This window comes from Taudactylus pleione, unplaced genomic scaffold, assembly GCF_031769625.1.
Source record: "Taudactylus pleione unplaced genomic scaffold, aTauple2 ptg000203l, whole genome shotgun sequence".
In the NCBI taxonomy this organism is placed as follows: Eukaryota; Metazoa; Chordata; class Amphibia; order Anura; family Myobatrachidae; genus Taudactylus; species Taudactylus pleione.
In genome coordinates, this window is record NW_028284605.1 from 5,400,188 (window position 1) to 5,424,031 (window position 23,844).

Genomic DNA, 23,844 nt, shown 5'->3' on the forward strand with positions numbered 1-23,844 from the left:
AGGTGATGGGGCTGGGGGCAGAAGGTGACATGGGCTGGGGACAGTGGAAGGTGATGGGGGCTGGGCATAGAGGAAGATGAAGGTGCTGGGGGACGGAGAAAGATGTAGGGGAGCAGAGAAAAGTGATATGGGGTAGGGACGGAGGAATTTGAATGGGGCAGAGGAAGGTTGATGGGGCTGGGATAATAGGTTATGGGGCTGGGGACGGAGGAAGGTGATGGGTGCTTCTGGGCTGAGAATGGTGATAAGAGGCTGAATTTAAGGAAGGTGATGAGTACTGTGGATGGCTGACTGCAGACACCCTCCCTCCTGCCCCTGAGGCATCCACAGCACTGTCATCAAGAAGTTCTTGGAAGAGACAGCAGACAAGAACTACAGCCTGCATCGTTGGTGACATAGACAGTGTGGTAATTCATAGTGTATTTTTTCTTTATTTAAAGGCTGGCATATCTTTCAGTTAACATTATCATGCTTCACATATCACACTCGCAGGGGAGGGATGTGCAGGATCGGGGGTGGTGGTGAGAAGGTGGGGCCCCCAGAGACATACCGGGCCCCTAGATTTCTGTTGCCGGTCCTGGTAGAGCCTAATCTTGAGCTCATACGGTCAAGCTCTATAAATTGCCTATTACTTCCTAATCCTGTGGTAAACATATTGTCTGATTGGGAAAAAGGGTGACATAATGGGTGTTCAGAATTATTTTTGTATCTCCTTCCTCAGGAGTGCTTTGAAGGTCTGTAACATCGTTCCCATCTGCTGATTTTGCTTCATTTCTCCAACTAGCCACCAGGTTTTTTTTTATTCTCTGTGCATGCATTATTGCATTGCTTGTTAGGCATGCTGTTAACTCATCTTTAGTTTCAGAATAATAAATATATTAGAAATTATTAAAGGTGCCCACACACATACCGATGTCCTCACGATACGATTTTATGGCCAATTTACTCATGAACTTTCACGGGAGCTCCCTTGCCGTCGTGATCACGATTTGGAGTTAAAATTGTCCAATCTGACTTAAGATCTATCTTGCAGCCAATGCATTGTATCCCAGATTGGCTAATCTGCCCTGCAGCACGGCAGATCAGAAGATGCGATGTACGACGAGCGGGGGCGCGCATCGGCATCATGCTCGTGAGTATAAACTCACGATTTGTACTTTTTTTGCCCGATTCGTCATCACGATTCGTCGAAATCGTCCAAATCGTGTAAAATGTCGCTATGTGTGTGGGCACCTTAAGAAAGTACCAGTGGACAGGAAATTTACATGAAAACACAGTATTGGTAGTATATTTTATAAATGGTAAGAGATATAAAAAAAATATCTAGCACAACTCTTTGTAAAAAAAAAAAAAATTACAGATCAAATATAAAATTAGAGTCTGCAACTCCTGCCATCTTGGACTTACGTCATACAGGCCTTCTGCCACAAACAAAACACTTGGTAGTACATGAATGTATGCAAAATTACCAACCCAGGTCCAGTAGTCATACATTTCCATCATTCAAAATCCCACGGAGTTACACTTGCCCCTAGACTAGAAGTTTCTATGTAATTTGTCAGATCTGGTAAAACCTCCCAGCACTTGATTATCAAGATAATCAGTTTTTTCACTATGTTGTTTTCATGTCATTTTAGTGGTTCTTATATGAAGTATAAGTGTATTCATATTTGAGACTGGCTTGAGTTGCCTTTATCGCTACACAAAAGGCATTAACTTATCATTAGAAAGATCTCTGCACTGTAATTTTTTATTTAAATTTTAGATACATTGTCTTGTCTCACTTGTAGTTAATAACTAACAAATGTCTTATGTCTGAAATGGATAAGGTTTGCTTATATATGTGATTCATTGTGACACAGCATCTGGCAAGTAGTGTGGTGCAGAGATTAGCACATTGGTTACTGTCTGCAAAACATCTGTCTCACAGCATCTTGCCGGGAAGGTCATTGAACTTATACAGACTTATGTTTATCACTTTCAGTGATTGTTTACAACATTATTTTTTTCATGGATCGGTTTGAGGGGAATTTAACAAAACCCTACAGGCGCCCCAATATGATAGGAGGTCCAAAAAGAAAACATAACTTCTATCCCAGCTAGCAAAGGGAAGGGAAATGGTCTACCGGGCTCAGACCCCACTGTGTTCTAAATGTTGCACTTTTCCGCTGCTGGAAACATTGGCAGTCTGGTAATATACTCTCCCTGAATGGCTTTCTTACTATTGGTTAGGTGATTTCATTGTCTGATTTTATTTGGATGAATTGTATCACAAGACCAGTTACCAACTAGGAGGACATTTTTAACACTTGAAACTGACTTCAGGAATGTAATGGCCTAAGCCAAATGTGTGCCCTCTGACAGCAGTACTTTCTCCCCTATTCCTGGTGAGTCTGATAATATAGCACAATGCAGGCCTAAGGTCTGGTCTCTGTAGTGGGCTGATTGGATAGCAATGTTTTCTCACCAGTCAGCTATAGGTTAATCTATTATTGTGAATAGCTTCACTTTGCTAATGAGTGGTTGGGAATCGGTATGTAACCTTAACACCCCCCAGTGGTCCTTAACCCTCACCCCTAGGGGTGCCTAACCCTCCCCCTTCCCCGACTAACGCTAAGGGCCCCCTGGACTTACCTCATTCAGGCTGGCGTCCTTTGGCGTTCCGGAGTCGGGATTAGGATAGGCCCTTGTCGGGATTCCCCTGTCGGTATTAAGACCGGTGGCTTCGCGGCCGCCAGTCTTATAACTACATTCCGGTGGTTGTACCAGTCTCTAACATTACTGGCGAGACCTTTGTAGACCTAAACATACTCACAATTATCTAGTAATAGGTTTACAGTACTACAGTATTATTAAAATGTTTTCTTGTAGTGACTAATGAAGTGTGCATAGCTAAATGTACTTGCATAGGTGGTAAACTGTTTCTAAAGCTGGGTACACACTGAGCGATGTGTCTGAGGCCAATATGGGTACACCTCAGAACCAGTGACGTGCGGTAAGGTAAATGGAGATATTGGCTAGTATCAGAGCCAGATTTACACATACATATATGAACCCGAGGGTTCATGTGGGCATTATACAAAGGTGCAGCAGTATATAGTGCTGGAAATTTGGTGTGTTTTGGAAAAGGTAGGCAGGAGCAGGGGCGGATCTAGACTGTTGTATTAGGGGGGGCGAGTTAATTAATTCCGCCTCCCCTTGCGGCAACCCCCCTTTGTTTTCACTTACCTCCGCTGCTACGGTGATGTTCTCCCTCCGGGCTTCGGTCAGCTGCTCTCCCATCCTGCACAGTGACCCGGTCAGCTGTCTAATGCAGCAGCTGACCAGGGTCACAGTGCAGGAGCCGGGAGAACAGCTGACTGGAGGGAGGACATCACCGGAGCCCCGATCTTCTGTCCCTGGACAGAGGTAAGTTGTTGTTTTGTTTTAGTTTTTTTATCAGTGATCACTGTGTGGTCTGTTTAGACCACACAGCTGATCAACGGGTGTGAGGAGCCGGCTGTGATCTCTTCCTCCCCGGCTCCCGGGTGACAGCCTGTCACTGACACATCCCTAACTGGGAGACGGAAGCTCCGATCACAGCACAGCACAGCCATTATCATCTCTCTCCTCTGAATGATGCAGAGGAGGAGAGAGATGATAAAGGTCGAACAAACTAATCGCCCCCTCCTAGAGCCGCCACTGGGCAGGGGAGGCAGTGAAATATACTTTTTACTCCAGAGTTTTGACTATAAAAATGATTAGAATAATACAAAGAAGATTTATAATATTTTCTTTACATTTTTCATATTTTTATAGTCAAAACTCTGGAGTATACTGAAGTATGACAGGAAAGGCTGTGCCTCACCTCATCGCACATCACTGATCAGAACGATATAATGAATGACGAAATGATCACTCGTTCGGTCCTTCATTACACTGCATGGCGCCGCATGCGATATCAAACCTGATGACGTCGCATGCGACCACGCTTGTCATGCATAAACACTGTAATGTATATAAATTGTATGTGTAAATCACACTTCAGAATTGCTTTTATCAATAAGTCCCATTTCTCATGTATGCATTACATTGCGATAACTTGTGCTTATTCCTATGTCCTTTTTGGATTATATGTGTTTAAAAACTGTTATATAGTACCACAAAAGTAAATAATGTACAGTACACCGTTCTGGTTATGAATATTACATTTGATAATAGTGAGAGAATGAGCAGCCCATCTACTGGCAGGAGCATGCACTCTGGGCTCCTGAGACCTATCCTGTGACATCATCAGTCTACCGGCTTTCGTTAATTGGCTCTGAATGATCATAAGGTTATGGGAACTTCTGTCCCCAATAACTATTAAAGTAATGCATAAGGAATTTATCACACTGTTTTTGCATGTGGTACACTGCATTTAGTAATGGGCTTTTATGTAACTGACTAATTGGGACTTTTTTTTTTTTTATAAAAAGAGCAGCATACATATTTTTGCTTATTCCTTACCATATGCTTTGGTTTTCTAAAGATGCCTCCATATGGTTTACCCAAACGAGGGTGAGGGGCTAGATTTCAGATTGTAGAAATAAATGCAAATTAAAATATTGTAAATACATTTATTCACAAAGCATTTTTGTTTAATATTGTATGTGATTTTTTATATATTATTTTTTTTGTGTGTGTATATGTATGTATAAAATATATATTTTTTTTATTTCAAACTTGTGCTACTGGGAAAAAGCTGTGAAAGTGGGTTTACATTTATATTTTCATATGTGGAATAACAATTTCAGTGAGGGTCTGGATTCATGTATCTGCTATTTATATTCAGTAATTATATGTGAACAGTTGGTATTTTATGCTTCATTACCTCTGAATTTTTTTTTTTATAGTTCCGATCGTCTCATAGAAGAAACTATAAGGTAAGAACTAAAACCAGATTTTATCAATATACAAATTTACTTATTATTTTCTAAAATATAATAATCAGTCCTTGGCTAGATTTCCACTTTTTCTTTTGGTGGAAATTATTTATCAGTTACACAGAGCAGCAGCAACATAGGCATTAAATAAGTTAACAGTGAACAGTGAAGCCCCAATATGGATAACAATGGACTGATGGTTCTTAGTAATGTATCCGAGGTTCAGTTTAATCTACAAGAAAACCATCAAGAGATAAATCATAAAGAGAAAGCAGAGATGAAACACAGCTTGTATGGCAGTAAGTCAATAATTAAAAAAAAAAAAAAAGGACAGAAGAGGGAAGGTGGCAGAGCTAGAGGTTATTGGAATCCAAAAAGTGTGTGGTAATGAAGGGGGAGGAAGGAGGGCTATAAGGGAAGAGAGGCAGTCTACAAAGTGCAATGAATTGCATAGGTGCTATATGCTCAGGAGTCATAGGCAGTGGTGTAGCAGGAGGCTGGGTCAAGCAAGAGCCAAAAGGCTTTATTTCCCTGTAGGTCAGTTAAGTAGAAGAGGGAAGACTGAGGCCCACAGGGGACAGAGTGAAGGTGGATTTGTATGAGGCAGTGTCTTTAAAATCAAGATAATGAAACCAAGTACCCTGGAACTGCTCATAGTTATCTTCCACGGAAGAAATCAGGTAATCTGCAATATAAAAATCAATCTTTGAGAACCAATCTGAGATGGTTGGAGGAACGGCAGCGCACTGGGATCACTGTATTGGTTGCATTGTTTAGGTGTTTCAATAGAGACTTTTAATAGTGAGAAATTGACAGTGATGACAAGTGAAAGAGCTAAAATGTGGGATCAGAGGAAACGTCACCAAAAATCTTGGTAGAAAACTTGATAAGTGTCCCAAAAGGGGATTCCTTTGGGGCATTCCCACCAGATGTGGTTTGATAGAACATCCCCACCATGCGTTAGAGACTCCCATCTTGCTCAGTTTGTCAGGGCAGCTGTACCGTCAGGAGAACAGTTTATACAGTCTCTACAACACTGGGGCTTGCTGAACAGGCAGGGATCAACTTCTACTTTTGTTTTCATTGTCCCACCCCCAGCACTTGTCCAATGTAACGTTCCTAGGTCTCTGTGGGAGGGAGTTAAGGTGCCTACACATATAGCAATCTGCACACGATCCCACGATGTGTGCGATTTCCCCTGAACTCTCCCCAGGCAGCTCCCCGGCATCCTATTTACGATTTGGAGTAAAAAATGTCTAATCTGACTTAAGATCTATCGTACATCCAGTGCATTGTGTCCCATATTGGCAAATCTGCCCTACAGCACGGCAGATCTGAAGATGCGATGTACGACGACCAGGGACGCGCATTGTGATCGTGAGTGGACACTCACGATTTGGCCATATTTTACACGATTTGTCATCACGATTCGTCAAAATCGGCCAAATCGGGTAAAATATCGCTGTGTGTGGGCAGCTTAAATCCTTAGAGAAGCCTGTAAATGATAAATAGTTTATGTGGGAGAACAAGGATGTAGACACAGTTGCTCAAAGGGTAGAAGATGAAGTTTGTGTGCTCATTTAATGAGGCCATAGGGTGAGGCCCTCACCTTCTGTAGGAATGACAGATTTGGGCTTCTACTGATTGGCCGGAGAGTGAGTACTGGTCCGGAGATACTGGTGCACACTTCCAGCAAATGGAAAGCTCATTTATCTTGAAATGTCTTATAATAACTAACCGCAAAGCCATTAGGACCAGGAATTTTGCCAGACGGGGTATATTTAATGGCCTCCTCCAACTCACTTTAAGTAAATTGCTGTGCCAGCCCATCCCTGTACTCTTCCAAAAGCCCAGGTAACCCAACTCTAATCAAATAGGAGTAAAAGGCCTCTTACTTTGGGTAGCATATAGTATCACGTTGGGGATCTAATCTTGCAAAGTTGTAAAATCTAGCATAACAGGTACTGAACGAAGAAGCAGTAGCTCCCATGCATCATGTATTCTCCCTGTGCCATATATATTTATTTTTTCAATTGAGTATTTTTATTGATTTTCATAAACAAACTTAACAAAATACACAATGTATTGAAATAAAATAAATGGAAAAAAACAAATGTAAACATCAGAATAATACAATTAAGCAGAAAAACAGCACATAATATAAACTAGTTTACAAGAAGCTTGTAGATATGGAAGTACCAAAACATAGTATTAAATAACTCTAGCACCTTCACTAGGGGTAAAAAAAAAAAGAAAGAAAAGGTACCCGAAGTACACCCACAATTGGGACATAAAGCATCGGTATGACCCCAAAATTTAAGACGACGTTTAGGGGTAAGATAAGTTCTATATACTATATAAGGTTGGAATCTAATAGATACCATAGATTCTCTCGGACTTCCCCAGGCCATAGACCAATACCCATGTCTTCTTCCCACTGTAGTTTGAGTGGTAGGTTAGAAGAATGATGAGCCGCCATTATATATGAATATAGAGAGGAGAGAGACCTTTTGGAACTGATAGACGACAATACTAATTTAAGTGTGGGGACTCATATATTGGGTGACGTTGATGAAAACTGAGCTGTTAAAGTGTATCTAAGCTATAAAATATCCTAAGAGGGAGTAGGTACTCATTACGTAGATGGGAGAATGATTTCAACACATTAACCTCATAGATATGTCACAGTGTGGCTATACCTCTGCCACCCCTAGTCTGATGATAGTAGGTGATTGTTTTGACAGAGACTTTGCATTCAATAAAGTAGTGTCAAGGTACTCAAACCCAAGGAGTTTATGGACTGATGCCCCAATTGTAACAACCTGAGTGATCAACTGGGGGACCCAATCAGTATTCCTTGCCAGCAAGCAGGGCTTGTAAAGGCATGTGTCCCAGAGTTCCCTGAGTTACTAGTAGTGTGTGAAGATCACCCATCAATGTATCCTGCAGTCAAATCCTCAAATGTGTCAGTTGAGCTACATAATAATAAAAAGAAAATCCGGTAGCACTAAAACCCCATCTGTTTTGGCTCTAGTAAGAGTATTGTATCAAATATGAGCCCAGCGATCCACTCAGACCAGAGAGGACACAAGTCCCTCCACCTTACGGAATAATGACATTGGATGATAAATAGGTGTGATGAAAAATATAAAGAAGTTTAGGTTGGACTATTATTGTGGTTTGACATTCAAAGCAATGTAATCTGATAAGGAGTTACTAATTCTAATCCCTAGAACCAGGCATGGATGTTGAATAATCAGATAACGAGTAGGAGGTCATCAGCATATAGTGCCACTATCCTCTCTGTCCCCTAGTCTAAGTCCTCCCATTCCCAGGTGGTGCGCAAAAGGCAGGCCAGTGGCTCACTAGCTAGTACAAATAAAGCAGGAGATGGAGCATCCCTTCCTCGTGCCCCTAGCCAGGTCAAAGGAAGGGAATGTATACACCTTTATAAATATTCTAGCACTCTGAGCATTATGTAGTAATTGCACCTATTTTAAAAAGACAGGGCCTATAGCAAAACTCTCCATGACCTCCCACAGGAAGGGCCACTCCACGGAGTTCAATGCTTTAGCTGCATCCAAGGAAACAATAACCAAGGAGGACTCATCCCCATGAGTAAATGAATAATAAGATGTCTAAATAATCACTGCAGTGGATTGCCCGGGCATGAAACCAGTCTGGTCTGGGTGGACAATAGAGGTGATCACTTTGTTCAAACGGAGGGTTAAAATTTTTGTAAGTATTTTAGCATCAGTGAGGATTAGTGCTATAGGGTGGTAGGAATCTGGCAGTTTAGGATCCTACCCAGGTTTAGGCAAAACTATTCCGTCATAGAAAAAGGGAATGAACCCTCTGCAAATAAGTTGTTGTATAGTTCTAATAAATGAGGGATAAAGATTAAAGCATGCTTTTTGTTAAGCTCCATGGGGAATACCACCCAGACCTGGAGCCTTACAACCCTGAAAGGATCTAATGGCCATATCTACCTCCTCCTCTGTAAGGGGAGCATCCAAAAACTCTGCATCCTCCACCAACATAGTAGGAAGGCCCACAGCTTCAACATAAGCCACCAATTCAGCGTGACCACAGGTCAACCTTAAAGAATTAACAGACTAAAAATAAGACAGGAACACTTCAGCTGTAGCAGTGGTTGTGGATACAACAGAGCCACTATCATCTCTAAATTCTTCCACTATAATGGAGGGGCAGTGTGTAGCTCCCCGCTCTATCAGCATAGGTTTATTGTTGGTATGAAGCAAATAACTGTCTTCAATTAGCTTTATCCTGCAAGTGTGCAGTCCAGGCAGCTTGAGAGGTTAGCCAAAGAAGTCTAGAGGATTCAAGCACATCACCCAAATATGTTAATTCATCGTTTTTACATGCAGTCTCACTTTCCTCTTCCTTCCTTCCTTCCTTCCTTCCTTCCTTCCTTCCTTCCTTCCTTCCTTCCTTCCTTCCTTCCTTCCTTCCTTCCTTCCTTCCTTCCTTCCATAAAACAATTTAAGTTCAGCTCCTTGCTTTATTAACGTTCCCCTTAAAAAGGCTTTAAAGGCGTCCCATATTACAGCTACCAAAAATAGCTGGACCAAAGTGCTTCCAATTCAGGACCCGCTCCCATTTGTTGTCAACCTCCTCTGGTTTCTTATTCTATGTATGAGATCTTACGAAATAAATTGTGTCAGACCAGGACAAAATCAATCCTCAAAGGAGTGGTACATATGTGAAAAGCAGGAAAATTTACGAACATTGGGATGCTTAGGTCTCCAAACATCAATCCAGCCCAGGCCAGCTACAAAGTTTTTGAAAACCCACTACCATCCTACAACTGTGACCCAGTCATTTCACGCCACCCATTGTCAAAATCCCATAAATATATAACCTGAGTGGTAGGGTGATTTGCTACAAACACTGCGGACTTTCATAGCACCTCATATGAAAGATGAGGAATATACACAGCTAAAATGAATAGATGTAGAACTGAGATACGTCAGTTAAGACAATGGGGAGCGCTTTTTTTCATAAAGATAGACACCCCCCTTAGTTAGTATGCCCAACACCTCTTAAGGGAGAGTAATTTCCTCCTCAACAAATTAGTCTTGTTAAAACACAACATCAGGATCATAATGTCTCGGGTGCTTAAGTACTAAAGAACACTTGATCTTATTGTTCACCCCTCTAATATTCCAGTAATTGACTTAGTCATAACACAGGGTAGTGAATAGCAACTACATTAGCACAACTAGAGCATTCATCCCTAGGAAAGTGAAAATATTGTAGTAGAAACTTCCATATCCACTAATACACTGTAATCTGCTACATCTCAAAAATAATTGAAAAGAAAAAAATATGAAGGAAAAAAAAAAAGACACAAAAACATGAATCACAAAAGTAATCCGCACCCTTCCTCCCTTTCATTTCCCTGTATACCAAACCAATTTTTTGGCATACCTAGTACCCTAAACTCAAACTAAAAGCTACAGGCCTATCAGACCACTATAGCTAAACTAATCTAAACCCTACTGTGTAGGAAAGAACATGAATAATAATAGCCACACAAGCAGGGGGTGCGCCGGCTATAAGGAGCCAAGGAACTAAGAAGCAGCATAATGGCAATTAACCTGCTGTATCAGAATACGTTTCCCCATGACAAAATACCATAGAACTCAGTAATGTATAACATCGTAAATAAATATCAAAATGGAAACAGTAGGACATGTTGTATAATGTCATATACAATCACAGTGGAACAGATCATATACCACAAATAAATCAAACAACCAACCAGTAACGTGATTAAATGGACACTTCAACATATAATATAGTTACATGTCAGATGTGCTAGAAAAAGGAATTAGACCCAAAGATAAAACAATCAGTCCGCAACCATCTGTCTGTGCCCAGATGCACGCAAGTCCAGCCAGCCACCTCGACCCATATCCTGGAAGGGAAAAGCATAGCATAGGCCACATTCAACTCCCGCAGACGTTGTTTAATTGGTAAGAACTGAGCCATGTCCTTCTGAACATTCACAGCGAAATCTGTAAACGCAGACATCCAGACTCCATTCCGTTCCAATTGTCCTTTAGTACAAACCAAGTGGAGTACTGCATCCCTATCCTTGCAGTGCAGGAACTTCGCTATAAAAGTACGTGGTGGACCTCCAAGTGGTAGAGCCCTAATGGGGATACGGTGCATTTGCTCCACTGCGAATTGGGAAGTGAATGACTCATGGCCATAGGTGTCAGGGTGAGAACCTTCTTCCTTCTCCGGCAGGCTCACAAAGCGAATGTTATCACATCTCAGACAGCCCCCCTTATCCAAAATTCTGTTCTGCAGAGGTTAGCTGATGAAGTGATTTCTAAAATAGCTGGGAGCCAGCTGTCCCAGAGAGGCGATGGAGAATTGGGGTATATTGCAGGACAGCTGGATGTAGATCGTAAAAAAAAGGAAAAAACACAGGACAAAGCACAATCTGGGCTTAAAATCGAGTCAGACCCACACGGGAGAACAAGCAGCTGCAAACTGTACGCTGTAATGCACTAACAGGCTCCACACCGCTCCCAGTCAGCCAGCCGCAGGAAAGCTCCGGGATGAACACGTGATGCAGGGGGTTGGAAGGCCTCAGGATTATAGTGGCGGTTCCCTTTCACCTCAAGTCACGGAATCGCCGTCAGCCGCCGCCTCCGAGTGCCCCACAGGTTATCACAGCCAGGCCACTGCTCAGTTACTGGGCCCTGGACCGTAGGATGTGAGGTAAGGCTGGAGAGCATCCTACCTCAATGCCGCTGTGGCCATGCCCTTTCTCCCTGTGCCATCTTTAATGCAGTGTATAAAGGCAGTGGATCTCTGAACAGGAAGATCTCTACTTATCTACCCCAATGGAAATAATGACTGTGGCATATTCTAAATGACAACTTAATTTTATCAAGTAACAATTTTTTAAGGGCAGAGCGCACAGCAGTCCATTCCGCCAAGGTGTCACAGGATAGAAAGGCCTAATAAGAGGTTTCCAGTGCTTGTGTTTGCTGCAGTATTTGGCCTAATTGTTGGTTCTTGAGAGAGGTTCCAAGTTGGATACACTTCCCATAGATAACTATATGGGAAGGACACAAATATATTATGTTAGATGATCTATAATCAGTATAGTCATCAATGACCTCCCCTAGCAACTTTGCTGTAAAATCCTGTAAAATGGATTAATTAAATTTCCAATGCCATTGTTAGAGAGAAGGGTGGTCAAGAGGGAGTAGGCAGACCATGTTATGGAACCAATCAAGTCATCCCATATGCAGGTGTCTATGGCAGAGTAAGTCTGTGGGGGTGAGTAATATATGAAATCTGTGTGTGTATAGCGTACATCTTATCCGAATGGTTTGACCTGGGAATTACGTAGAACTAGAAGGCATATCCTGGAGGGGCATCTAAGACCTAGTTGTGATTGCCAACAATGTCCAGTTCTCCTTACTGTAGGGAATTGACTTTTCAAACAGCCTGATTGGGAGCATAAATATTGACAATGGTTAAAAATAGTACATTTCCGAGGAAACATCTCCCCTCCTACGACCGAAATATCAGAAATTGGTAATTGTTTAGTGAAGAGGATGGCCACCTTTAGGTTTACTTTGGGAGTTGTTACAGACATAAGCTGAACGGAAGTGGAGATTCCTTAATTGCTGCAGAGCAGAGTGTTGGAAATGTCAGCCCTTAATGAACTACTAATGGCCTTTGCTCTCTTCTCCGGGGTGTTCAGTCCTCTGGCATTTCTAGAAATAATATGTAGGGTATTTTTTACATAGGATGAGGTAAGGAGGGATGAGAGTGATTGCTGCAGGACCACAGTTAGTGGAATCACCGTTCCAAGAGTTGTGTTGTATAGCTAGTATATAGTAGTGCCAGGGCGAAAGGGGCGAGTTGGAAAGGAGGAGACAGGAGAATATGAGAAACAAAAGTGAGGAAGACCAGCAATAATAGTAACACAGTTAAACAAAATAGAATATGAAAAGACGCTCCAGGACAGTAAAGTGGCCTTGGTAGGGTCCATGTCCCGCATTAGGATTTGGTGGGGGGCACACTGAGGGTTAATGACACGGTCAACCCAAATCAGTCAAACATTGCATTGCAGAATGGTGTTGTGCAAAAATAGAACACAACATGAAATATGAGGAAAAATATTTAAGTAGAAAAGAATAACAAGAACATTCTTATATCAGGAAAGGCAAATCACGCCTGACCCAAAGATGAGAAGTAGGAAAGTCACTGGAATATCTGTTGCTGTGTCTCACTCGGGTAGAGATGGGTAGGGGTCAGTGATGTGAGGAGGCAAATAACTGCCCATGTGTATGGCTGGAACCCCTGGAGGCATGTAGGATGTGGTCTAGTACAAAAGCGTATTATCCAGAGTGGTAGAGGAACTTGTGGAAAAAAGAGAGTGCACAGCATACAAACAAATTTGAAATCTAGATAAACAGTCAAAATGAAGGTGAAGGAGCTTGAGGTTGCATGTGGTGGATGAGAGGGCAGTGCATCCCTAGGACGATGGACTGTCTGCCACTGTGCTTTTTGTGGAAGGAGGTTCAATTTGAAATGTAAGGTCAGGCTAATCGGGCACATCAATTATAGCAAGGCCCCTAGTGTAGAACAGAATGTGGGCAGATCCAAGGGAGCCTGCAGGGTAACAGGCTGTGCATCACCTGGGGACTCTTCTTGATACGTTTACAAAGCTCCTTGGTCAAGGGCTTCAGCAGCTTGTGTTGCAAAAGTGTGAGCAGGAGAGGGGTCTTCTCCTTTTGTAAGAAATAATGAAGCCTGCAAACCACAGTGCTACTCTCTGGCCTAGGCTGTGTCAGTGGAATAAGAAATCTTTAAGAAATAGAGATTGGAATGGTCATGGGGTCTTCTTGATTCCATTTTCTGCAAGCTTTTCCCATTCTTCTCCATTGGGTAAACAGAGTTGAAGAATCTGCTTAGGTGGAGTACACAACAAGCACAAGCATTGACAAAGTTAACATTCCCTGTAAATAGAGTTGGGACATTATGGTTACCTGAAGTCCCTGTGTGATGGCATGAAGGGCCACGGAGTATGGCTGCAATTGATAGGCTGCACTACCACATTTGGCCACTGTGTGATACCTGGGCCCAATATACACTGAAGTTGAAGTGACTGAGGACGCGCTCAGTACAAGGCAGTTTCCCAGGATGAGCAGGTGAAAGCTACCAAGGATTATGGGAAAATGCTCCAGAAGGGGTGGAGCGTGCGCAGGGCAAGTTAGAATGCAGAAGGGAAGCAGTCCAGAGGGGGTGGGGGCAATTCAGAGAAGCTTAGTCTTAGTACTCAGGAGGCAGGAGGAGACTCCTCTGACGGCATCAGTGATCCGAGTGGAAGACGCAGCATCAGATCACCATCATAACCATTGGCTGCGGACCTCATGCTCCAGCATTTTTAGCAAGGAGACTTCTGTCCTAGGGTCTGGTTGCCCACCCTTGGAACCCATTTTAGCCCAAAGGGAGCATTTCCTATAGCTTATTCTAGGCAAAACATATAGAGATCACACCCCCACACCTAATCTTCTTAACCTAGGGAGTGTAAAAAGGTGACTTTCTTCTGCCTGAGGTTGAGCCCAGAGTCTCCAAGCTCACTTTCTGCTTGCCCCCAAGTTCAGCACCGGTCCATAGTAATGGGGCCAATAAGGAATTAACCATCACCAACTAGGAGGTATTGCAGCCACCAGACCATGTATTCCCAAAAGTAAGCTGTTACAGGTGCTGGTCTAAGAGTCTGGTGGTGGCGTCAAATGAACCTATTAACAACACAGTAGGAGGAGCGAATAACAGGCGGTTACTGATGTAACTCATATTGCTAAGGAAGAGTGATTTCCTATTCTGTACTGTCTGGCGGCGTAAGCCCATTCCATTCCAGTGTACTTTTTAAGTCACTGGTGTAACAGTAAAGAAGAATTGGTCTTTATAAAGGTCAACAGGGGCATTGCATTAAAGTGTGTAATTAGACAGCTATGCAGCTGCCCATTCATGTTAACTGGAAGATAATGAATGCAGAGTAAACAAACCTCAAATTTGTTATGATAGAGCACTATGAGGACCTGACAGTCTGGTACTGTTACTGGAATCGGTATTTAATGCCGGCGGCTGAATAGCCGCCGGATGAAATACCGACAGCGGAACACCAATGGACCTAATTCCCGACTGGGGCTGGTAAGCATCCTAACTCTCCCCTCTCCCCGCCCCCTAACCCTCCCTTAGTGGTGCCTAACCTGAACCTCCCCCCCTAGTGCCTAACCCTAACCTCCCCTTGTTAGTGCCTAACCCCCCCCCCCCACTGGTGCCTAACCTCCCCGCTTTCCCTACCCTAACCCTTCCAGGGGGGTGCCTAACCCCAAATTCCTCCGGGATCCCTAAAGCTAACCCTCCTCTCCCCTATGTTCGGTATGCCGGGTGTCAGGATTTTGTAGTGGGGCTAATGATAGGCGTCGGGATTTTCAATGCCTATCTTTAGTCCCATGTCGGACTGTCAGTGTCAGAATATCGGCGGTCGGGATAGTGCCCGCTGGTATCTTGACTGCATCCCCTGTTACTAATGAATACAGACTTTGTAAACTTTTAGTTGAAATTCTGTATACTAATTTTATCTATATGTGATCTATTTATATGTTCATAAGGAAAAGTTGTGCATTCTCTACTTTAAGTTAGAATGGATATCAGAAGTCACCTTGGATTTCAGTGGTCTGTATAAAAGCACCAACGTAGGAACAATGTGTGATAAATTGCCATGTAGAGGAGTTCACTTCTAAACACGAGGAGTGTCTGCTTCATAAATCTCCTACAGGAGTGGATGTTCTACTAGTGGAATAATGATTTATAGATGTAAAAGCCTCTCCATAGCACTTCACATCACATCACATTAGTATAGCAGCAGGTAGATAGTCACCCTGAATTGCAATTTACTGTTGCGGAATCCAAATTATTATTACTCGAGTGGAAGGTTTTAAATATATTTCAGTATTGAATTTTTCATTAATATGAAAAGGAGCAATGATCAGTTAGGGATAATACTTTCATGTGTTCTGCAATGTAACAGTTCTATGTAGATCTGATAATAGCTGCTAATGCCTTTATTGGTAGTAGCTGCTAATGCCATTATCTCTGCAGTTAACTCACATTGGGGCAGATGTATGAAGCTCTGGAAAGTGGTAAAGTGCAGAGACCAACCAATCAGCTCACAACTGTCATGTTACAGGCTGTGTTTGAAAAATGAGAGGTGGGAGCGGATTGGTTGGTCATTTATCACTCTGCACTTTATCACTTTCAACAGCTTCATACATCTGCCCCATTAAGTGCACCTGTTGCGTGTGTACGGTAGAGATGGCCATTTATCCATTCACAAGGAATGAGTAACATTACTGAGGCATGTGGTGCCTCATAGCTACTGTGTCTTTTGTTCCTAGTGAGTTGATTGACTGCATTCCCATGGAGTTTGATTCGTACTACCCTCCCCCACACTAGGGGGCATATTCAATTACCCGCGGGACTTCTCCCACGAGTAATTGAGGCTCGAATGTCCCGCGGCGCGGGGTTAAGCTATTCAATAAAATAGCTTTTTCCCCGCGCCGGTAAATGAGCCCTCGCTCGCGGGAACACTCCGTTTCCGCGAGAAGTGCGGAAACAGTGTGTTTTTCTGACGCGCGCGAGGCCGACAAGGGCAGCTTCGTGCAGCTGTTACCTCGCACCTACATGAGGTGCGAGGTAAAGCCCGTCAGCGGGGATTCGCGCGAGGGGTCTCGTAGACACCCGCGCGTAGAATCCCCGCTTATTGAATCACCACCAGCGCAACAATTAGCGCGGCCAATTGAATATGCCCCAAGGTGGTGTGTACATTTTCAAGATTTTATGTTCTCTTAAACCAGTGGTTCCCAAACGGTCCCAAAGACGCCCTAACAGTCCAGGTTTTCAGGATATCCATACTTAAGCACAAGTGACTTAATTAGTATGTCAGTCAGTTTGATTATATTATTTATGCACAAGTATGGATATCCTTAAAACCTTGACTGTTAGGGTGCCATGAGGACCGAGTTTGGGTACCTCTGTCTTAAGTATTATCAAAAAATGTGGAAGAGACGTTATCTGGGTCTGCCGATACTTGTATCTCCCTTTTGGGATAATTCATTTACAGCTTTATTAATTATAGGTGAGCTTTTGCAACAGCACTTTGCGACCAGTAACTTTGCTAATTTTCCCTACGATCCCATAGAAGTGCGCAGGACAATTAGCACTAATTAGGCTACTGTACTATAGTGATATGAGCAGATACCAATCGCTTTAGCAAATTGCAGAGATTTAGATCTCCTCCATGTGTATTAAAACATCAAAACGGGGACAGACCTGTCCTTGACGTGTTTTTTTTTTTTTTTTTAAATTGCCCCTTTAGGCCATTAATTTCCCAGTCAACAAAGACCTTTTCAATTCACTTATCAAACCTCACAATGAGATCATCTACAGTAATTCATCATTAGCCAATTATGGCGGAAAATCTGTGATAAAGGTTTAATTTTATATAAAAGTTCAATGATTCCCAAATGACAATGTAATGAGGATGCTAAATGGTCAGGCATAATTTGTACTCTAGTTGCCCAATGACACTGGTGGGAATTCTTCCCATCTAAGACTCTGCTTATTAAGTATGTTAGCCAATGTTGTTAATTTCCCAGGCTGCACAATGCACGTCCCTTTCTTCAATATTTCCTTTTTGATGTAAAGTTTAACTTTTATTTAGAGAATGTAAAGCGATCCTCTTCCCTAATGTACAGTCTTGAAAGCTGCACACTTTTGCCTGCCTTATTTATTGAGCTCTGCTTTTCAGATGTTAAAAGCACTCACTCCCAGGATATATTCCTAATGAGGTTTTATAATTGTGTCTCTGGGGTGCTCTTTACATAACCCAGCAGTACTCTGATCTCGGAGCTGGGCAGACCTGTTCGGCTAGAATGATAACTGCTGTAATGAGTCTGGGGACACTGCAGAGATTTGCTGGGAGAATAACTGCTGGCCAGTGAGAGGAGTTGAGAACACATTTGATTTAGGTCATTTATTACAGTAGAAGAGTCTGGCTGCAGTTACTGCAAATCCTTGACATGGCAGCATGTGATTAGAATGCCCTGGCATGGCCTTAAACGGTGTACAGCATGATACACACGTAACGATTTTGTAACCAACGACTATTTTCTGTCAGATTTTCCCTTGAAAAAGTGAACGATTTTTTGAAGTGTGATGAACGAATAGTGGGTCTGATTCAGAGCCGCTCGTAAGCGGCCGCTCGTTCGCTCCGAGCGATATTCGCACAACTGCGCATGCGTATGGGTTGTAATACGCATGCGCGAACCATTCATTGCGGTCGGAAATTGTGTGCTCGCAAAATAGCGAATTCCTTCTAATTTGAGTGACAGAATGAGGCGTTTGTGGGTGGAAACAGGGGAAGGTGCTTGAAAACGGGGAGTGGAGATCCGAACGCAGGCGTGCCAAAAGGTCAAAACGGGCGTTTTAAGGGTGTGCATAATTAACAAAGCAGCGTCATCGGCCACGTCACTTGGTTGTTTCTTAGCCTGAACTGTTCGCATTTAGGAAAATCCTACCACAAGCACTGCGAGCAGTTCAGATGCCTTTCGATGTACTCGATTAATCAAATAGCGGAGATGACGTAGGATGCGAGCGGGCAGGGGGCGTTTTTAAAAAAATAGCGAGCGCATCTTTCGTTCGCTCGCTCGCTCAGACATAGAGGCGTCAACAGACCGCAAAGAGCGAGCGCTCAATTTAAATATCCGGCCCCTTTTTCTGAACGAGCGAGCGCAAATAGCGTCCGGCTCTGAATCATCATGTTGGACAGTCTGAAATGGGCGATGAACGATAACAACAAACCGGATTGCGCATTTGTGATTATCATTCATCGTTCTAACTCATAAACTGAACTGAATTTTTTTTTGAACGATAACGACGTCGTTAACGACAAATCATTCAAAAAATCGTTGTGTGTATGCACCTTTAGAGATATCTATGAGGTCTGTCTTAAAAGTTCGGGAAATGGTCTGATATATCTCTATGCAACGCTTGCAACAAGGTCGCTCGTGCGTGTTGACATGCACGGACATGTCTGGACCTGCCCCCAGTCGGGGTTTGCCCGAGGCCGCCACCGCCATTGCATTCATTTCAATAGTGTGTCCCGAGCAGTCTGCGTCGCACAGTGTGCGTGAAAACGCATCCCGGCGAAACTTAAACAGGCAAAAAGTGCTGGCAGATATGGGGAAATCAGCCTGACACCCCCCCCAAAAGATGCACTGACATGGGGGATCACTATGGATACCTGCGAATAGCCCTGCTTGGAGGTATTTGGGGGGGGGTTAAATACTCTCAATTGGTGCTATTTTGCGTCTTTGCACAAGTGGTGAAGAATAGCACTTTGCAGGTTTCTTTGGCAAAAATAAGTAGTCCCAGCAAATTGAAAATGGGTGCAAGCATGGTTAAAAATTAAAGTGCAAGCACCTGCATCCCCAAAAAAAACCTCCCCCATGCTTGCAGACCCCCCCTAAGTCTATTTCGCTAGTTTTTAAGTTTGTACCCCAACTTTTAACTTTTTCGCCCCTGTTTTCAAAGTCATTTTTTGGGGTGTTCTTTAATTGTTTTTTGGATGCAGTTTACCTTTTGGGGACCTGTCCTAACAGTGCAGGGTTTCCCCACCTTTGCACCCCAAAACCGCAATTCTGCACTTTTTTCCGCCAACTATTCATAGGCTAAACTTTTCCGCTGGGTACATTGCATTGCGTTTTCACACCGGCGAAAAGTAGCACCAATTGAATACGGGGATAAGTTTCCGCTGGCAAATGACATCACCGGCGAAACTTTTTTGAAAAAAACGGCTTTTCGACGCTTATTGAATACGGCCCATAGTGTCTAGTTTCTGTATTATGTCTGATTGCCGTTGATAAGCAAAGAGGGCCTTAGTAGCAGTTAAGATATGCCCTATCATATAACTATCACCAGAGGTGACATCCCCTTTGAGCTCATCTTTCAAGGTCTTCAATATGATTTAACACTTGTTTGGTGCATTTCTGTGCTGAAATGTAAAACCGTATCAAGGGCTTCAAGAATAATTATAGTGATAAAACTGAAGCCAAAACATGCAAATAAACTAGGTTATTTTCATGCTTTTGAGTTTTATTTTAGATGTTACTGTTTAATTATGTAAAGCAAGTTTTATTATTGTTTTAGGCTTGTTAGGGTATGGATGTTTTGACATCTGTGTGTAACCACTTTTTGAACTTTGCACATGCAGACATCACCACATAAATATGCATCACAGCCAAAACAGGTTGGTTAGGCACATCCTTCCTGCTGATGGCTAGCCCTGGCCTGTTCATTATTGAAAAGTATTAAGTGGTATCCGGATGGAAGATCGACCGTAAATAGGTCAACACCAAATGGTTGACAGGAAATGGTCAAAATGTTGTCAGGGACAAAGGTCGAAAGCGTTAAAACGTCGCCAGGTTCAAATGGTCGACACGTGTTTTTTTCCATAGTTTCTCAACATTTTTAGGGTGAGGGGTTTGGCACTCGGGGGAAGGGTTAGAGTTAGGCTGCCAGAGGAGATGGTTCGGTTTAGGCACTAGGGGAGGCTTAGGGTTAGTTAGGCACCAGGGGGAGGGTTAGTATTGGGGTTAAATGTGTCGACCATTTGAACCTGTTGACCTTTTAATCATGTCAACCTTCTGCACAGTCTACCATTTGTATGTCAACCTTTTGTTCCCATCAACCTTTTGACCATGCTGACCTATTGCCTGTCGACCTATTGACTGTCGATCTATTATACCTCACCCAAATAAGTATATGTATCAAATGTAATCCATGGCCAGTATCATTCATAATCGCTCTGAAACATTATGTAAAACATGAGAATGTGGTATATTGTGCCCACCTGTGTGCGATACAGTGAACAGGTAGGTGAGTGCATAAACCTTAATGCCCCTGATATGGAAAAGGTAAGTATAGTGAATCTGCTGTTGGAAACACAATGGGGGGATGTCCTGTTAGCATATGGCCATTGCAGGACTACCCCTAGCCAGACAGTTCCAATGAGAGTCCACAGAAAACAGGTGGTAGGTCAAGAGATCAATGCATTATGCTGAAATTGCAGATTATACAATACCCGACCAGGATGTACCCTGGGTGGTCCACTCTGTGCACAGAGTGGCCACCTTTGAAGAAAACTATAGTTTCACCCACTAGGGTTTGTTCACATCATGCCCGCATGACAGTGATAAGGTTTGACGGGGCTAAAAGGTTGCCAGGTTCAAATGGTCAACACATGTTTTTTCCAGTTAGGCTGCCGGAGGGTACGGTTAGGATAAGGCACTAGGAGAAAGGTTAGGTTTAGGCACTAGGGGGAGGCTTAGGCGCCAGGGGGTGGGTTAGGATTAGGGATAAATGTGTTCTGTCGACCTTTTAACACTGTTAACCTTCGCAATGTCGACCATTTGTCCACGTCGACCTTTGACCTTGTCGACCTATTGACTGGCGATCTATTATACCACACCCAAGTAAGTATATGTATCAAATGTAATCCATGACCAATTCATTCATAATAGCTCTGAAACATTATGTGAAACATGAGAAGGTTGGCTGTTCCCATGCCCATCTGCCATTCAAGTCTCTCAAATGTCATTGTTTAACTGTGAATATGTTGCTCATATACTGACATGTACTTCTTATGTTGACCAGTGAATAAATTAAGTATATAAACAATGTACATTATCTGTGTATCTGGACTCTGTAGTGAGTGCTCCCATATGCTTAACAGTTAGCAAGTCTCCTCAAGATCATGCTATTTAAGTAAAGATAGAATTGTTTGTAATTCATTACCTTTTCTACACGATTTTTCATCCACTTCTAGTTTTTGGTAAATAACTGTTCAAATTGTCCACTGACAATCATAATATTGTTACATGAACAGTACTTTTTAAAATGATGTTTGACGACTATATGTAATAGCTAAATCATGCAGTGTGTATTTTATGTGTCCATCCATAGCATCATATCTCAGTGATAACACAGATGTGTGATAATCCCCCTGCACTTTTCTGCAATGTTTTATTTCAGGGAGTACAGTATTTGCTCTTTACTTCGCATCCAGTCACGTTTTACTGTCACTTTTATTTTGTAATTTTTTGTTTTGGGCTTTGCTGAAGCTCCATTATTTGATCTATTTCATGTAATTTGTATATACGTGTGACATTCTTAAATTAATGAGAGTAAAAACATGCAGGAGACAATCACTTTCTAAGTGTTTAATTGCATAAACCTGTCAAAATAAATGAATAAATGCAATGCTTTTTGTATTTGTGCAGTATTGCAATGGCTACGAAAGAAAATATGACGTCACAGAGGGGTTTTTTGAAATCCATACAGAGCCGGATGAATACCTTGGCCAGTATCCTTATGTAATGCTTCTAGTGGTTAGCTTGTATTAACAGTTGTATAACTACAGTATGTCCTTTTGTTAGGTTGAAGAGCAATCATTGTTAACTGAAACCTGGAAGTATACTTCTTATTTAAACCCTTAGAACTGCTATAGCTACTTGCTTTTAAAATAACTGGAGTTTGTTCCTTTAATCAAAAACTAACAAACAAAAAATGTGCTGAATTTTTACAAGTATATTTGAAACTTGTAATCATTAGAAAAGTTAATTTGTATTATAATAGTTAATGCAGTAATTGCTTTGAAATAAGGAAACGCTTTTGAAATCTAACGCGCTATAATTAACTATCCAGCCCTAGGAACAGGATGCTGTTAATATCCTGACTGCCGAAATCCCAATCACTGAGAGAACACCAGCACCGGAAGCCCAACATGACTGGGGATGCCGACGTCGGAAACTCGGCAGCTGGCATCCCAATTGTAAGGAAACCGGAGGGTTAGGTTTAGGTGCCCCGGGGGGAGTTGTGTTTAGCCTGCGGGAGGGGGGAGGTTAAGGTTAGGCTCCAGACAGGCGGGGTTAGGTACAGCACCATCGGGGGAGGTTAGGGATAGGCACTAAGGGGGGAAACTTAAGGTTAGACACTAAGGGGGGAGACTTAAGCTTAGGCACTAAGGGGGGAGGGTCAGGGTTAGGCACTAAGGGAGGAGGGTTAGGTTTAGACACTTATCAGGAGGGTTAGGGTGCAGGCTATGGATGGTTAGTATGAGGGTACAAAAAAGGAGGTTTCGGGGGTATATAGGACAGAGAAACAGTACTCACCGTTCCCCTGTCGGGATTCCAACCTTCGGGATGCCGCTGTCGGTGTACTGACAGCCGGTATCTCCTCAGTTGGTATTTCATGCCGATTGCCTGGGATCCATTTCATGCATCAGGTCTCCATAGTTTATGGCTATGCTGTGCTATAGAAGAGTACATCTGATGTTTGCTACAATATCCACATAGGTGGATTGGAACATCTAGCATTTAACCCTTTCATGCATAGAGGTTAGTACAGTGGACAGTTGTTTTTAAGTTATCTCTATAGAAACTCTTTTGACATCACTAGTGCATGCCGTCTTCTTCTTTGGACCTCTTTCAAAATTAGAAGGTGTACCACCTAGTGGCAGCTTTTAATTTCTACAAAAACTAGGTCAAAATAAAATAGCAGAGAAGTTCACCAGCACTGAGCAATTCTTGTATTTCTGCAAAATCGTTTTACTCAAAGATAGCAGAGGAGGTAAAAAAAAAAAAAACTCAAGGGAAAAACTGTTTAGAACATAATATGGTATATGTTTTGATCAAATACTCCATTTTTTCCATCGTTGATATAGAATCATATGTTCACTTCTGTGGATGATGTGCAAAATACAAAGATCTATACTGTTCCTGATGGATAAAAAAAAGAAAAAATTTTAAACATGACC

General features: G+C 42.5%; 1 protein-coding gene across 2 annotated transcripts in view; it reads left to right on the plus strand.

Moving 5' to 3' along the window:
* The window catches only part of GOSR1 (golgi SNAP receptor complex member 1), a 128,002-nt gene that overhangs the window by 93,928 nt on the left and 10,230 nt on the right, over window positions 1–23,844 (plus strand). For both annotated transcript variants that reach the window (XM_088477777.1, XM_088477778.1), the window contains exons 7-8: window positions 4,875–4,904; window positions 22,310–22,392. In XM_088477777.1, the coding sequence (XP_088333903.1) occupies window positions 4,875–4,904; window positions 22,310–22,392 (113 nt within the window). The remainder of the gene's footprint in view (window positions 1–4,874; window positions 4,905–22,309; window positions 22,393–23,844) is intronic.